Genomic DNA, 16,392 nt, shown 5'->3' on the forward strand with positions numbered 1-16,392 from the left:
GTATTTCCTCTTCACCATATTTACAGTATTTTTTTGTGTTTGCGAGTGATGCTCCAGCAAGTAAAGCAACAACTGATAAAAATCACAACTACACCGGATCTGCATGCATCCTTCCTACGCTAAAATCTTTTGTATGGGGCTATTGATAAGTGATATCATGTGACGTGACAGATGGCTGAATGTATTCACCTCCTCAGATGAGGAGAGGAACTGAATTACAGCATGCTTCTATTTCAGATAACGGGGTTTCCAGCATCATGTTATTCCACAGGTGTCAGTGTATTTTTAATGCATACAGGACTTTCACAGGAATTACATGATCACAACACATATGACTAAAAATATGAGGTGACACTGAGCTCCACTGGCTGACAGCACATCCTTCAAACAGTCTGCGTGACCTTGTGCAGTCTACAAAGACACATCCAACAGACTCTATTTTCATCCTATACATGAAAGCATTACGTGTACTCCTCTGTTGAGGATCACTGCATCTACATATCATCATCATGACCACTAACAACCAAAAGAAGAATGTGTTTAAGCACAAGACACATTTGTTTCCTAAAGTGTTGCGGAGATGTCTGCACTTTCAACGGAGCAGGTCTGTTTGTTGACTGGCTGATTAGGCTCAGGCTTTCTTTGAACTGTCAGACTGTACACCAGCCATGTTTCTGTTTGAAGAGACCGGCAGCAACCTTAGACTGCTGTCACCGCAGTAACTGCTGCCATGGTGACAAAGGGGAGGACGGAGAGATGGTCAGAAAGAGAACGAGAGAAGACACATGTTGTAGTGTTCAGTGAACGGTAAATGGACTGCAGTTATAGAATGCTTTTTGGACAAAGTGCTTTCACTGACCCTCACTCGCTCACGCTCACGCTCACACACACACACACACACACACACACACACACACACACACACACACACAAACACACAGCACTCTAAAGACATGATATGTGTTGTCAGTGTATCCTCATGAAATAAAAATTCAACAAATATGCATCTGTACACTGCAATATTTCAGAGTTTTGGTGCTTCATGGAAACCAACACTCTTAAATCATCAAACTGTGAAGTAATACTTTGGGACTTCCTTTCCAAATCCCAGTTCAGAAAAGCTCAAACAATCTGTTTTCCCTCTGAATGTTGCTGAATCTGCCAACAGCCAGAGGAAGGAGAGCAGCTCACGTTGGGAAGAGTGATGGCAAACGGCTCAGTCAATTACAATCAGCTGGAGATGTGTGAGGGAAACAAGAGCTATCTACGTAACTGCAGTTCTATGAATACTGGATGCTGACCATCCACATGTACGATGGAGATTAGGATATTACATATCGTCATATTGTTTTGGCCAATATGGTCTGCACCAAGTCAGAGGCTGTGTCTGTCAGTCAGAAGCTGCATTTTCAAGTGCGTGAATTCAGAGCTTCATTATCTTCCATCAGTGACGGACGTTTTGTTGTCATCACCTCAGAATGAGCTATTTATAGCTAGAGTGAGTGGGTCCTCGTCCATGGATTCTGCCATGTTGCACTGCCATGTTTCTACAGTAGCCCAGAATGGACAAACTAAACACTGACTCTAGTCAGTGCCTTTCACGTGTTTCGTGGCCACAGTGGATTCTCCTACGCACTTGGAAAGGAAGGGGTGAGGCGTGGCGTATTCAGTCTGCACCCTTGCCGCGAGATGCCACTAAATCCTTCACATTGGACCTTCAAGCCAAATGCAGGACCGGGCCGCACCAAATTTAACCACTAGGTGTTGCACTTGACAAAATAATACATCAAATAAGTACAGTATTTCGGCCAACTGCAACTTGAGAAAATATCAAAATGTTATCTTTAAACAAATAGCCTCAGTAAATATGTTATTCCATAGCGCAATGAAGCACACACACACTCATGTCCAGTCAGAAACACAGCATCTGGGGCGCCGTAGTAGCTCACCTGGTAGAGCCCTGTCACTCCCCTCTTTGCTGTCTCCACTCAGACATCCACTCAGTGTTGGGTTTATCATTGTGGATTTTTTTTTTTTTTATAAAGTCTCCAAAACGACAGTGTAAGATTGGATTACAATGAGAGGGACAGGATCGCACGGGAGCGCTCACGAGAAAGGCACAGCGGTAACATTAAGTAACAAAGGAAGGACGTCTCTGGCATGCAGTGTCCCACAGATATTTAGAATGTCGTTTATGATATAATATTATTTTTGATGTCTTATGCGACTTCATTGACCCGAGGAGGTAAACAGCTTCAATTGCTTATTACCAATGCAAGGTGAGTTGGAATTAGTGCCGTCTCCACAGTTTATTGATGTAGGCTACTGTTTAATTTGCCAGAACCTCACATAATGACAATGCACTTTAGTCGGTTCACATTAAATCAAACCAGCTTAAGCTCATACACCGGACTGGACCGGATGTCTATCCAAGGCATATTGGAACTATTCCGACTGCCATTCTCCATAATTGATGGCCCATTTACACTTAAGATTGATCCCTTGCTGTCTAATGTCCGGCAACATCATGCTCTTTAAAACAGGAAACGCACAACACTAAGGAAGTAATGATGCCTCTTCATCGGACCTCTGAGTCCTCTAGTGGTATGCAGAGCTGGACTTAGTGCTGGGAGGAAGACTGCAGTTTTATCAATTCTTTTTAGGTTAGGAAGGATCCACCCGCTGTACCTGAGCTGGATTCCTTCTCTGGATGACACAGGAGAGCTCCAGGCAAAAAGTGTGAGTCCAGTGATCGCCTTGTCACTACAGTCTCTGCTCGGCACCCCTGACTGTAATGCTATCCAGGTCAATATTGATCCCTGTGTCCCACAACACATTCAGCAAAACCACCTAAGTCTTCTCCAATTTGTCTGAAGTTAAAGGTCCAGTCTGTAGGATTTATGGGGACCCACTGTTGCGCTTCCGTTACCATAGAATGAGCCCTTTATATCTACAGAGGGAGTGTTCAATTGAGTCCACCATGTTTCTACAGTGGCCCAGAATGGACAAACCAAACACTGGCTCTGGAGAGCACCTTTTGCATTTTTAGCAGCCACTATAGATGCCACTAAATCCTATACATACCTATCCTGAATCTTTAAGCGTTACTTACTAACAGAAAACACTAGAAATCAGATATCACTATTTCTATCTCGGAGGGCGCTGGATGCTCTACTAAGACTGACTTAACCTAACCTGGTTTGGACATAGGCTGGACTACTTGGACAGCATTCACCATAAAATGGCAAATGCAAATGGTGTGTGAGATTAATGTGGCTTACCTCTGCAACTTTATGGGGAACTCCATCTCCCAGCACTTCCCTGTAGAAGCACTGCTGGGTCATGTAATAGGTGAGGCCGCTGGTTCTCTTGAAGGCATCTTTCAGCCGCTTCAGTTCCACATCAGTGACTAGAGAGAAAGATAGAAAAACAGAGGTGACTATGTAGACTCGGATTATCCTGAGTAACCAGGCCACTGTGTTTGGAAAGACGCTGCTGTTGTGTTCAAATGTAATGCTTTGTAATGTCATTTTGACACTTTGGGCACAACAAACCAGATCCAGTTCACCTCAATTGTCATAGGGACTGTCAGCAACAGATGTCTCCACATTCCAAGCAAAGAATCCCAAAAACATATGCAACATTGATAATGAGAGGGGGAATATTGTTTTGGTTGTTAAGTTTTGGAAAAAACAAGCTTAATATAGTCTGAATGACAGTCTCAAATGGAGAGGCTGCTTTAAACAGGGTATTTGTGGATATGAGGATATCTGTTTGACAAGCAAGTCAAAACATACATGTACACACATATTCACATGCTACACTACTACATGCTTACACGCACAAAAATATCTTCCGTCGAGCTCGTCAATTAGAGGTTTACCACAAACCACCGCCTTGTGCTGAACAATTTCAAAGCCATCGACTTCACAACACTCCAGCGGTGACAGCTGAGTAATCAGCATCCACACCACAGTTAAATGATCCCCACAAGTGCATGTATTCCCCGCACAGCTGACTCTCAGCTGATACCTGAACAATCACAAAGCAATAATGCATAATGATAGACGATCAGCCCATAACAGCTGACGAAGCAGACGTCAACATCCAATCATGCTTGAGTCAGAACAAACGCATCAAAGAATTGACCGTTTACAGCAAAGAGTGATTCAGTTAGACGAGGCAGAGGAGGCTCTGCTCTCAGAGCGCCTGAGCAGCAACACGGAGTCTGTCAGAGTTCACTGTTAACACTGTTAAGACTGTCATGTTGACCAAACTAAGTATGAAGACTAAGATATTTGATTCTGCTAACTCATCAAAACTGTGTACAACGTAATGTACATGTGTATATGACACTCTCAGTGTGAAGACACAGTTTAAGAAAGGAGAGTATGTCCAACACCTCAGTGTTGTTCTGCCCCTGGCTACAACAGCAATAAAATCAGTAAACATGCACACACGTACACACACACACAAATGCTCACTCACTCACACACACACACACACACACATAAATTTCAGGGTCTTCCCGTGTGATGACTTGCGCAAGTGCAGAGCTGTAACCATCAGCAGCATCACTTCATGACACACACATCCTATTGTCCTCTGCTGCACTGTGTGAGTGTGTGAGTGTGTGTGTGCATGTGTGCGTGAAAGAGATACTAGGATGGAGTCCCAACGGCAACAATTATCCTGCTTGCTCTGCTGCTGCAATGAAACACATTCAGCTATATTGTCAGTACATCCAGATCAAACGGTGATGGAGCTTTCCAGACACAGCTGCTCACTGTGCACTGTGCTGCTGGCTCAACTGAACCATCACCAGCAGGGCCAGCAGAGGTGTGGAGACGTCAGTGCTGAAACCACCAGAACTTCAGAAGTGAATAGGTCCACTGACTGAACGTGAACAAAAATGACAGTGTTGACCACTGATTAAGAATTGAACTAATTCATTAACTAAAAACAAATACAGCTGAGCTGCACTGCTCTGTTTCATATGAATATGAATAAAACACCTTTTGGGATTTTGGACTATTGATGAGACAAAACAAGCAATTTAGTATGTCAACAAATTTTTTAGACTAAATGACTGTCCAAAAGAGATTTTAGACATTAGACATTAACTGCTGCCTTACAGACACGATGCCAGTTAAAACAAATCAACGAGCATCTGCTGAAGTCTTTCAGTCACGTGTACCGCATCACACACACGCTGCACATTAAAGCACATGGACTGAAGGTTTGCGATGAAAGGCGTAGACCACATCACAGTTACAGAGCTTGGTAACAGCCTCCTTCCCTGGAGTGTAGCACTGTAACATCAATGTGCTCACTGAGAAACATCCCTGAGTACAGTTTACATGATTTCTTTTTAAGACTTGCATCAGTAGCGCTGGAAAGGTTCCAGGCAGCATCGCCACAATACAGCAGTAATATGATGCCTGCTGTGAGGTTGAGCTCATTACCATCATCTCCGCTTCTGTTCTCTCTAATTTCACCCAAGCAACCATAACTTTCCATCAGCAATCAGCTCACATCATGGTAGCGAACAGTTTACGAAGCTGTTCCACTCTGACCCGCAGGGAAGTGTTCGGCAATACAAACATTTCTGTCAGTCCTTCTCAATTTTAAGCTTTCTACAGTACAACAACAAAACAGCAAGGGCAAATACTGTTAGAATGATGCTGCACATTGTCAATCTGTACATTCTTGATTAATCAAAGCTGATCATCCATTAATCACGACCACTCCAGAAAGTTCTGTGCCTACTGTAACATGTTATTTTGAAACATGTCTATAGACCATGCTTTGGTCACTTCCATCTGCTTGTGAACTCTCTTGACACCAGCCTGTAGATGGCAATAGAGTCCACCTGGGCAGAGGTTTAAACTTGAAGTCTGCCCAGCTGGTAGACATGCACAACTCCCACACACACATACAGTAATGTGCCGCATGTTGGGCGGCAACACAGCAATGTACTTCTTCTAGTACAAAGTGTTGACCTTTAAAAACACTGGTGCTGCTTCTCCTTTATGGTTAATACAGACTTAGAAAATAAAATCCCATAATAGTTTAACTTGGTGTCTCCTCAACACTCCCGGTAAACTGTTAGAGTGCATATCAAATGAACTTCACTCTATTATTCTACAACCTCTTATTGATTTTCAGCATCATCTTATTAATTTCACATCCAGCTATGAAAATGAAGTATTGCCATTGCTTCAGTTTCAGGGATGGCCATGCTGTGGTTCCGTCTTAATTTAAAAAAAATATCCAGAGACCAAACTTACTGTAAAACAGAGACCATATAATTTGGCTTTAAAGGTGCAGAACGCAGCAAAAAATGAGTTCTAGACTACTGAGGGAAAAACATCATGTGTCCATGTAACTGGACTGACACTCTTTCCTTCCTCTGCACTGCTGACTTTAACAAAGCAAGAGACAGTAAATAAGAGATGATGAATGAGTAGTGAAAGAAATGACTGTTGACGAGTTAACAGGTGAAATGAAAAGGCTGACATCAGTCACTGGACACGCACAAACACCTCTATCTCACATCATCCAGATAACAGCAAAACTGTATATAACGCATGCATGGAACAGTTAAACTGTTCAGAAAATACATACATATACTGTAAACACCCCCCCCCACACACACACACACACACACTTTGCCCCCTTTAATCGAGGCCTTTGAAAAAGTACATCTTGGTTGGCCTGGTGACCCTTTTCTATCCACAGTGACCATTAACCACTCATACAGTTCAGCTGTGCGAGTCGTTTCTCTCACAGACACAACGGTTTCATTTTGAATCACCTTCTCATTCAAATATTACAAACACACGAGTTGTGTTTCATCCAGCAAACGTATCTCCTGTGGTCCACTTCTCTCTCCCACAAACACTTCGTCTGTACCTTCTGTGCTGCCTACTGTACGAGGTGATGGAAAGAGGCCAATGATGCAAAGAAATGAAACACAGTCGATGCAACTGGGGATTGATGAGGAACTGCTGGTGTCATCATGAGGGGATGAGCTGCTGGTCAGGGTATTGCACCTGCTTCAAACTTATTTTCACAACAGACCTGTAGACATTCTTCTAAATTCCCTCATTTTATTAGGTGTGTTGTGCAATGTTTTCTAAGACCGGCTCAGGAAAAGCAGGTTCTGAAGCTGAAGTGCAGACTGAATGTGTCTGAAGTCACGATTCAGGATTTATTTTCCTCTGATCGTCATCAGCAAGGACTGAACTGAGGCACTGCAAGATTTCCTGACTAATGAGGTAACTGCCACTGCAGGCCACGTGTGTGCTCGAACGGCATTAAAGGAAAAGCTCAACATTTTGGGAAATGCTCTTATTTCCAGGATACAGAAGTACAAAAACAGAAGCGTACAGATGCAATGTTGCGGTTTTATGGGGATATGCACAGGACTATTTCAGTGACTTCCTGAAGTCCGAGAGTTTCCGCTGGTTGCTTGGCAACCTGGCAGTGACAACAAGACTCCAGGAAGTCATTGCACCCAGTGAGGAAACAGTCCCACACATAACCTCTCACATAACCATGTGTAACTGTTACACTTCGGTTTTCTTTACAGATTAAACAAACAAGACACAAGCTGGTATTTGTTAAAAACCAAAGAACGCATTCCCACAGTCATACACATCAGTTATCACGTTGGAGGATGTGATTTGTACCCTTTCCTTTGTTTCTCCATAGGCTCATGTGAGGTCAGTAATAAAAACAGCTTGCTTTCCAAAGCTCAACTCAACAACATGATTCTGCTTTGGCCTCTATGAAGACAGATGACAACAGTTATGTGCTTATTTAACACCTGCATAAATAGGAAAGAGGGTCTTGCTCACATGGCTACAGAGAGGGAATTGAATTACAGAGAATGGCTGTTGAAGATGGCTCCCTGGGAGAAAAAAGAACTCATAAAAACAAATTAGAAAAGTCAAAGTCAAAAGAACGTTTTACAGCAAGAAAAGCAGAGGAAGGCCTTCTGCTGAGGACAGGCTGTTGGTTATTGCAGGCACATTTGCAATGCGGCAGATATAAAAAAAGCAATATCTACCCTGAAAACTGAAAAGAACGCCACTGGTTGTGTACCCTGTGAGGCAGCTGGAGTCGCGAGATCACATGAGGTCATGAGAATCCATCTTTTCAGGCTTCATGTTATGCGTTTGTGGCTGAACCACAGTCATTTCCATCCAACTACTGGCAGCTACACGTGTGTTAGGTGTGACGACAGCAAGAGAAGCGACTGTTTGTTCAGAAACAGCAATGGCGGCTCCCCGAAGAGGTTAGCTTTGAGGCTGCTGTAGCACCAGGTACTGCGCTGAAGGATTATCTTTATGGAAAACACGTTTTCGCTCTTCTCCTGATTGACTTTGGCAAGAGTTTTGCTCTCCTACTACATCAAATGGCTCGTTGATCTGATTGGTCGAAATTAAAACATGATAGGTGGTGACAAATGGTTTATCCAATCAGCTGCCAAGTTGTTTTTTTTTTTTTTTCAATTGTCTACCCTTCTCCAAAGAGTTTCCAAGGACGACTTCCCAGAGGGCTCAGTGTAACAAACCATCTGGCCTGTCTGGTCAGAGGGCTGAGGTGAAAAAGTCATCAGAAAATAACAATGCATCACCTCGGGATGTCCTGAGATAATCCACAAGGCAGCCATCAGGATGGAATAAGGCAAACTTTTTAAGTGGAAGATACTGGTTATATAAGACCTTGTGTTGTAACACACTGTGCTCGAGGTACAGCAGCTGTCAAAAATGCCCCACTGCACTCCTTTCAAACAAAGGAACCGTTTCCTGACGCAGTGGAAAGAAGCTGAATCGTGGAAAAGGCAACAAAAACTAGCTATCTCAATCAATGATACGCTCACTGACAGTTTGCACCAGCCAAGAATGTAAGCTCCTTTGAGTGAAAAAAAAAAAAAAAAAAGACCCCTTTGTCTATTTTATCAAAATTTCACATGAGGACAGTGCTTCTAAATGACTGATGTTGGTTTAAAGCTACATTTGAAGTTCAGGATTGGTGTCCTGGATGTGACGAGTGGTTGCCTAAACTCTATCCAAACTACTTATCGCCTACTTTTTACAACTGAGGAGCTGAAACTGTATTAAGAGATGTAGCAAGATGTTCCAAGATGGTGCCCCTTTCATTCCAATGCAAGTTGCTTATTGGATGCATACACCATAAACATTTCTCAGGTTTCTTTGGCCTTTTGTGTTTTTGGGCCTTTAGAGGATGCACACTAGAGGCCTCTAGCTGACAGAGCTAACTTCTTGCTGGTCTGGCAGTAATTAATGACTAACGGAGGTAGGACCGACCAACATTTCTCATTTATTTTGTCTTAAGCTGCGATCAGACTACAGTGTCAGTTCTCACAATGAAATTGCCAGAAACTCTTCCCATGTCTTGGTCTGGTGACTGGCAAGACTACATGACCCCGACCAATCACGTTGCACAACAGGTTATTTAGCATGTCACACCACACAAGTACGGACGTCGGACTGTCGTTCACAGTCGGCTACAACACTGGCAACCATCTCAACATCAGGCTAGAATCATGTAGTCTGATGCAGGCATTTGCGGCGTTTACAACCGAGTTGTATGATATGACACCACTCCACAAGGGCCGCAACCTCAGCCCTGTTAGCTGATTCATCACTGTTCTAAATCATCCCTGCCACTGTTGCGTTATCTGCACAGATTCAGAAGGGGATGCACAATTATTTTTATAGAGTGAGTACAGCAGAGATGAGAGAACACAATGCTGAGGGGCCCCAGTGTTGAGGGCCACAGGCCTAATAGCTCACCTGTGGACGTTCTCAGCATTATTAATAAGGACAATTTATTAGAAAAGCAAAGACGATAAATCTGACAGGTGGGCAGAGAGAAAGAGCAGCACTCCTTGTTACCCCCACTGCAGCAGGGGAGCTGCTCAGTGGCCAACAGATGAACTTCTGGTTCTACATATTGAAACACAGGCCAAAGAGACACAATGGGCAGTGTGTTCCAGAACAGCAGGGTGTCCACCTTCTCACAGCACGGTGTTGCTAAGACCATACCAAATATGTATTCTGAGTTGACCTCATGTATGAGCCACCTGATCAGAGTATAGAACTGATTAGTGTCAAAGAGCTGAATCACAGGCTTTAGCAGCCCTGCAGGCAGCCAATCATACACGGGGATCAGCAGAGTGCACAAGCTCCAGCAACAGAGAATAGAGCACCCTTGTGTCATGTAAAGTACGTGCTGATGGTATTCACAAGAAGCAGAAAATCTTCTGTAGAGACACTCCAGAGGCAGATCAGCAGCCCGTCTCTCCTTTCCCCTCTCTAACGGCCCACCGTCAGCAGTGAAAACCTTAATTCTCACAGATTTACAACACATAAGCACATACTAATCTTCGCTAAAGTGCAGTCATTGTGTAGCTGCTGGAGTAGGCTTTTAACTGCTCACTGTATTACAATTACCACTGCGTATGAGCAGAACATTTTTGATACTGGTGCCAATGATTTTTTTGTTTTTTAAACTCTTGGACCAAAGAGTATTAGAGCTTAAACAACTCCTCAATTAATTAGCTGATTTATTTCTTTAATAAAGCATTTCATTCATTTGCTGAGCATAAAATAGCAAACATTCTTCTGTTCCAACGTCTGAATTGTGAGGATTTTGTGAGGCTTTGTTTGACTTATGTTAGAATAAACTGAGTTTCTTTGGGTTTAGGACTGGTGATTGAACAAATCAAGCAATTTAGGGGTTGGGCAAATGAACAGCAATGTTCCTGGTTTATTTGTTACATCTCTCTCGCTTATCTCTACCTCTATCTCTACTGTCTGTAGTGAAGGCATAAAAATGCCCATAAAGTCTGTATAAGTAATAAAAGTAATAAAATTTGATGCCCAGCCCCAAATTCAAATTCATTACGAACCCTGAGAAAAGAGCAAAGGTGTGAGTGATCCTGGACTGCAGCTTCCCACTCATAATTGCACCTGTTATTGTACCTTGTTTAGCCAGCTCATACACGTTTGGTCTCCACTGAAACTCCATTAGAGCACACTAATATTATTACATATTTTTCAGTTAGCGCCACGTTTGATCTTAGTGCAGTGCATTAAACAAATCCCTTTGCTGGCATTACAGTCTGCTTTCCATTTATTTAGCCAATTCATCACTGTTGATATCTCATATAGCTCCTTTGGCTCAAACTAGCTGTGTTGATTTGAATCCCTCTGATTGGGCCGGTGGGAAAGTTCCGGACTTGTAGAGGAACTGTGCAGCTTCCACATCAACATGTATTAATAACGTACACACCACCGTGATGATGATGATGAGCAGGTCGACTGTAGTTTATCCACATGAAAGCCACACTGCACACTTAGTCATGTGGCAGCCTTCTGATCATGCATCTCAGAATGTACACGAATCATAAATAACCTGGAGTCCAGTGGCGAGGTTCAGAGGCTCATTATCGAGCCTGTATGATGCACGTTCACTCCAGTGAACCCTGCGCTCACTCAGCCTCCACAGTGACATGGTGGTTAATGGAGAGTCTGCTGACAGTTCAGCCAGAGCAGGCCGTCCATCAGTGAGGCTCCACTGGAAGACGGTGGATAGACCCACCAGTCAGGCAGCCTATTTATAGCGACTACTGCCCTCCTACATTTAACTTCTGGTCTGAAATCTCTGTTTGAAGTGCATATTATTCAAATGAAATGCAAACCATCACTTTTAATATGAGGAAAGATGGGGGGGGAGGGGTAAAAGCTTGTGAGGAACATGTAATCGCCTTCGCAGTAACCCCATCTTAATGTCCCTTCAACGCAGAAGACACCTGAGCAGCGTTTTGAGGCACAGTCGGTGGATGTTCACCATTAGCTATCTTCCATAGATTCAGGCAGAGTTCGGCAGGGATTTGAGATTCAGTATTTTCTGTCTTTCTGCCTCTGATTACACTGGTGGACAGAGCAGGGAGGGTGACATCTGCCTCGCTGAATCATTGTTTTTATGCCTCCACAATCTGCTCAGTGTATTAAGTCAACAGCATGTGTAGCTCATCAGCATTTTCCTTGTTTTAAAAGTGCCTGTGTGGACTCTCCTTGATCAATGAAGAGAATGCAAATTCATTTAACCATCTAATTCTGGCAAGTGGACAAATGTAGTTGATGACCCCTGCCTTAAATCAACCCACTGTCCCTGGATCTGCTGGTTTGTGGTTCGTTCAACCAAAAATGACAAGTCCCTTTGTTTTATTTGAGTCTTTCAGAAGAATTCACAGTTTTGTATAGAAAATGTTTGTCTCTGGTTTCGTATCTTGTTATCATGACCTGACGAGCCCTCAGATTTATTCTTCAACTTCCTGTCCTCACACTGAGAACCACTGAATGATACCACACAGTATTTACCATTATGACAGCTTTAAGAGAACATAAAGGGACTAAACTTTCCCAAATCACCATCCATGGTGAGGACAGCAGGTGAAATCATATATCAAGTAAAAATATCAAATGTTCTCTTGTTCCAGCTTCTCTAATGTGAGGATTTACTGCTTTTCCCCATTTTATATCAGTGTTTAGTTTCTCTTGACATTGTATAGACTAAACCATTAATGTAAAGAATAATCAGTGCTGAAAACAACAGCTTATCATCAGCATGACAAGTTTAAATTCATGAAATTCACCTACAATCTATGCTGGGTCTCAGTTCTTCTCGCACATGAGGGCCAAACTCTTGTTGAACTCAAGATTGACAGAAACATATCAATGCACTGCTACTGATAGCCCAAAAACTAAATCAAGCAAATGTCCAGTTTCTGAAGAAGTGTTCTATTGTACGGCTGAGGCAACCTGATGACAAAAGAGTACGACCAGATAATAGCAAAACTGTTACAACCACAACTGGACAAATGGGGGCGTAAAACAAAGCAGCCACATTATGGAGAACACTTCGTGTATTGTTGATGCTGTGATGCAATGGGTGTATTCTTGGACACTGGGCTGCATTAACTGCAATTGTTACCATTCAATGCAGGGCAAACAATGGGTCTAATTTCTGCAACGCGCTCACACACACGCACGCACGCCTGCACACGCACACGCACACTTCAGCAGACAATGTCTTGGACCATACCATACAATAGTTATTGCCAGACACAGATACACAGCACTGCATCCTTAGCTATCTCTCTCTTACTGTACACACACCTGTATTCCAGGCACACACACACATTCACAGCAGGTTTTCAGTGTTGGACCACCTTACTAAATTACTGTGGCAGCAAAGCAGCAGCCGGCACGGCGTCCTGCTGTGACTCAGTGGTTGCTGTCCTATGAAATAAACTGGGCCTGGCTGACCTGCTGCTACCAGCGAGACTGGAAACACCCTGGCAGGGAGCACCGAGGCGTCTGGAGCAGCATGCAAATACTGAACTCACGTGAGCCATGGTGACCTTTTAGTCATAGTGTCAACAGAAGCGCCTGAAGGCAGGAACATACACAGAGCGTTGTTCTTAAAAAGCTCACTTCACCGGTGGGCATGGGCCAAATATTCAGCATGGAACTGCTGCTCAGTGGAATTGGAAAGAGGAAAAACAGCATGACACAAAAATATCTTCTTCTCATTTTCAGAACCAATTAGGAATTGATCATACAAATCATTAGAAACACTACAATCCCCTCTGTTTTCTGCTGCAGGCTGTGAAGTCCAGTGACAGTTCTTCAGTTAATCAAACCAACCAGGCCAGTCTTCTTTTTTTGATTCTAAAAGTATCAAAATCAAAGTCAAAATTCACACCGGTGTCATTTTTTACAGGACTGTGGAGCTGTGTTGAAGCTCACCTGCGTGTGACTGAACTTACAGCATCACAGGTCTCTCCACAGAGGACGTTTTAATGTGTCACAGCAGTAAAAGCACATGTGCAAATCATATAATGAATGATGACTGAGCTCCTTTCAGCTGCTTCAGTTTCAGAGTCACTGTCATGACTTATGCCCAGATCAGACTACATGAAACAACAGTGTCCCTGCCTACTTGATGTTTCCTCGAGGGTATTCACAAAATACTGCAGAAATGTGCTTATCATCAGTAATTCCAGATCAAATGTTAAAGTAGCCTGTTTGATGCAGCCAACACAGCTAAGCCTGCCCCTTGTAGAATGAATAACTGTGGAAATAAAATTACTGTATGTGAAATTGCTGTACATAATAATAAGTAATGGCTGAATGCTCTACACCACCTCGTATTTGCTTTTAACATTAGAGCTCATCCACAGATGTTTTTCTCTTTCTTTTCTTTTTTTTTTTGGTACACAAGACCACCAGCATCACACACAATGCTTCTGTCAGTTTGACTGACAGTTGTTTCACTCGCCTCCTCGATGACATATGAACCTGTGCATGATTGTGAGATAAGACGTGCTGTGATTGGTCAGGGTCATTCATGTAGTCTTGCCAGTCACCTGACCAAGACACAGCAAGAGCCTGTGGCACTGTGATCATTAGATCTGACACGTGACCATCGTCAAAGACAAAATCATAATGTAGTCTGATCCCGGCATTGCAGGGACACTTGAACAGGACAGAGCTATTGTTAATATTATTAGTAACACTGCTGCTTTTCCTATTATGATAAGTCAGAATGTCCAAAGGGCCCATTGGACTTACATGATTGTAAAGAAATAAGTGAGTCAATCCTAAGACTTGGTACCAGGGCAGATCTGGGCCGAGTTTAATGAATCAGTGTCAGTTAAACTGAATGCCAGTCCCATGCTTACTTATTACTGTACAGATTGCTTTGGGAAAACAAGCCCATTTTTGTTGAAAGAAAATGTTTTTTGCCATCTTTCAGCGTGTGTGGACTGTGACACGGCCAAACATTACCATCATGACCCTGCATATCTGAGTCTGTCATACCAGACATTTACAATAATGTGACCACCTATAAGATTTGCCTTATTATCTGGGTTAAAAAAAACATGAAAACTGATGAAGGAAATGGGTTATAGTGCTTTCAGCATTAATAGGAAGCCGTGTTTTTGGTCAAACAGGACTTGCATTGCTGTGGACTCAGTCTTGTCATAGCACGTACAGAGGGCTTGATGACATGAGAACACAGACAATAGGTGTCATGAAGCCACTTAGAAAACTGTTGTCTCAGCCTCAAAATTCTGCAAGGCTTAGTACGCTGCACTGCTGTGTGAGGAAAAAAGCAAAGCACACAACACACACCTTTGTTGTGCATCTTATAATACTGAAGGCTTAAGGCTATGAGCTATTGATTTAAACCTGTTGGAGGAAGTCGAGGACCAAAATGATTGAGTAACTCTTGGATGAAGGAGCCTGTTCAACAGCCTGTCAAAATGACGATTCAATGTTAAACTGATCAAATGATACTCATTTATCAAGGAAACATGAACACTGCAGTCAGCTAGAACAGCACACACATGTGTTTTACAGCGCTAAGAACTTGCACCATCGGCCACCATCAGTCGAATGTCAGATGTAGACATACTGTATATGGAGGATGCATGTGTTGAAATGTATCCTAGACAGTCCTGCAATCTACAGCCAACCTACAATTATACTATTGTATGACAGCAGTCTACCATGCAAATTTGCAACCATCTAAAAGACAGCCTGCCCATGTTTCCACAGCAAACAGCCTACTGGAAGCCTTTGTGGCAGCAGTGGGCAAATCTACATCCACAAACCAGGGAGCACAAGGTAAAAATGCAAAGCAGCGGTCTATCACCTCCGCTGATAAGGTCTGCTGACATCAACCAGAAATGCAAGGCTGTGCAGTTCTCAGGTGACGGTGCGGCTGTGTGACAGTGAGAGCTATGACCGTGGCTGTTGCATTACTAAACTATGTGGTGGTAAACCACAAAGGTCCAAATGACCTGTGAAGGAGTTCCAGGGACTTATTAGGAGAATCTAGGAGGCAGAATTCAATTCATAAAAACATCTGAACACATGGGATATACAGCCTGTTTCAAAAGCATTCCACAGCCCTGCCTATGGAAACAGATCAACACTTCTCAACTGGAGCCTGTCTGACGACGTAAAGGTCACCATAGTCAGGCTATGTTTGAGTTATCCTGCTTCACAAAAGTTAACATTGGCTGAAAAGGACAACGGTCTCACAGAGATGCCTGTCTACTGACGCTTTGAACCAGGAGCACGTTCACATGAAGAGATGGTAACACTGCCAGCTGTTGCGACATAATGCAGTGCAACAGCTCCACAATCTATGGCTTCATTATTACCATCAAAGTGAGTCAACATCTCCAGCAAGAACACACAGGATTTGTGTTAACTGAACATTATCAAGCGTTATCTGTTGCAGGTACAGTACATACAGCCAGCTACTACTTCTGCAAGT

General features: G+C 43.1%; 1 protein-coding gene across 3 annotated transcripts in view; it reads right to left on the bottom strand.

The window, feature by feature from the left end:
• Nucleotides 1-16,392, bottom strand: part of usp32 (ubiquitin specific peptidase 32) — a 58,432-nt gene that overhangs the window by 38,316 nt on the left and 3,724 nt on the right. For all 3 annotated transcript variants that reach the window (XM_076734854.1, XM_076734855.1, XM_076734853.1), the window contains exon 2: nucleotides 3,282-3,409. In XM_076734854.1, the coding sequence (XP_076590969.1) occupies nucleotides 3,282-3,409 (128 nt within the window). The remainder of the gene's footprint in view (nucleotides 1-3,281; nucleotides 3,410-16,392) is intronic.

Source organism: Chaetodon auriga, chromosome 7 (genome assembly GCF_051107435.1).
Source record: "Chaetodon auriga isolate fChaAug3 chromosome 7, fChaAug3.hap1, whole genome shotgun sequence".
Lineage (NCBI taxonomy): Eukaryota > Metazoa > Chordata > Actinopteri > Chaetodontiformes > Chaetodontidae > Chaetodon > Chaetodon auriga.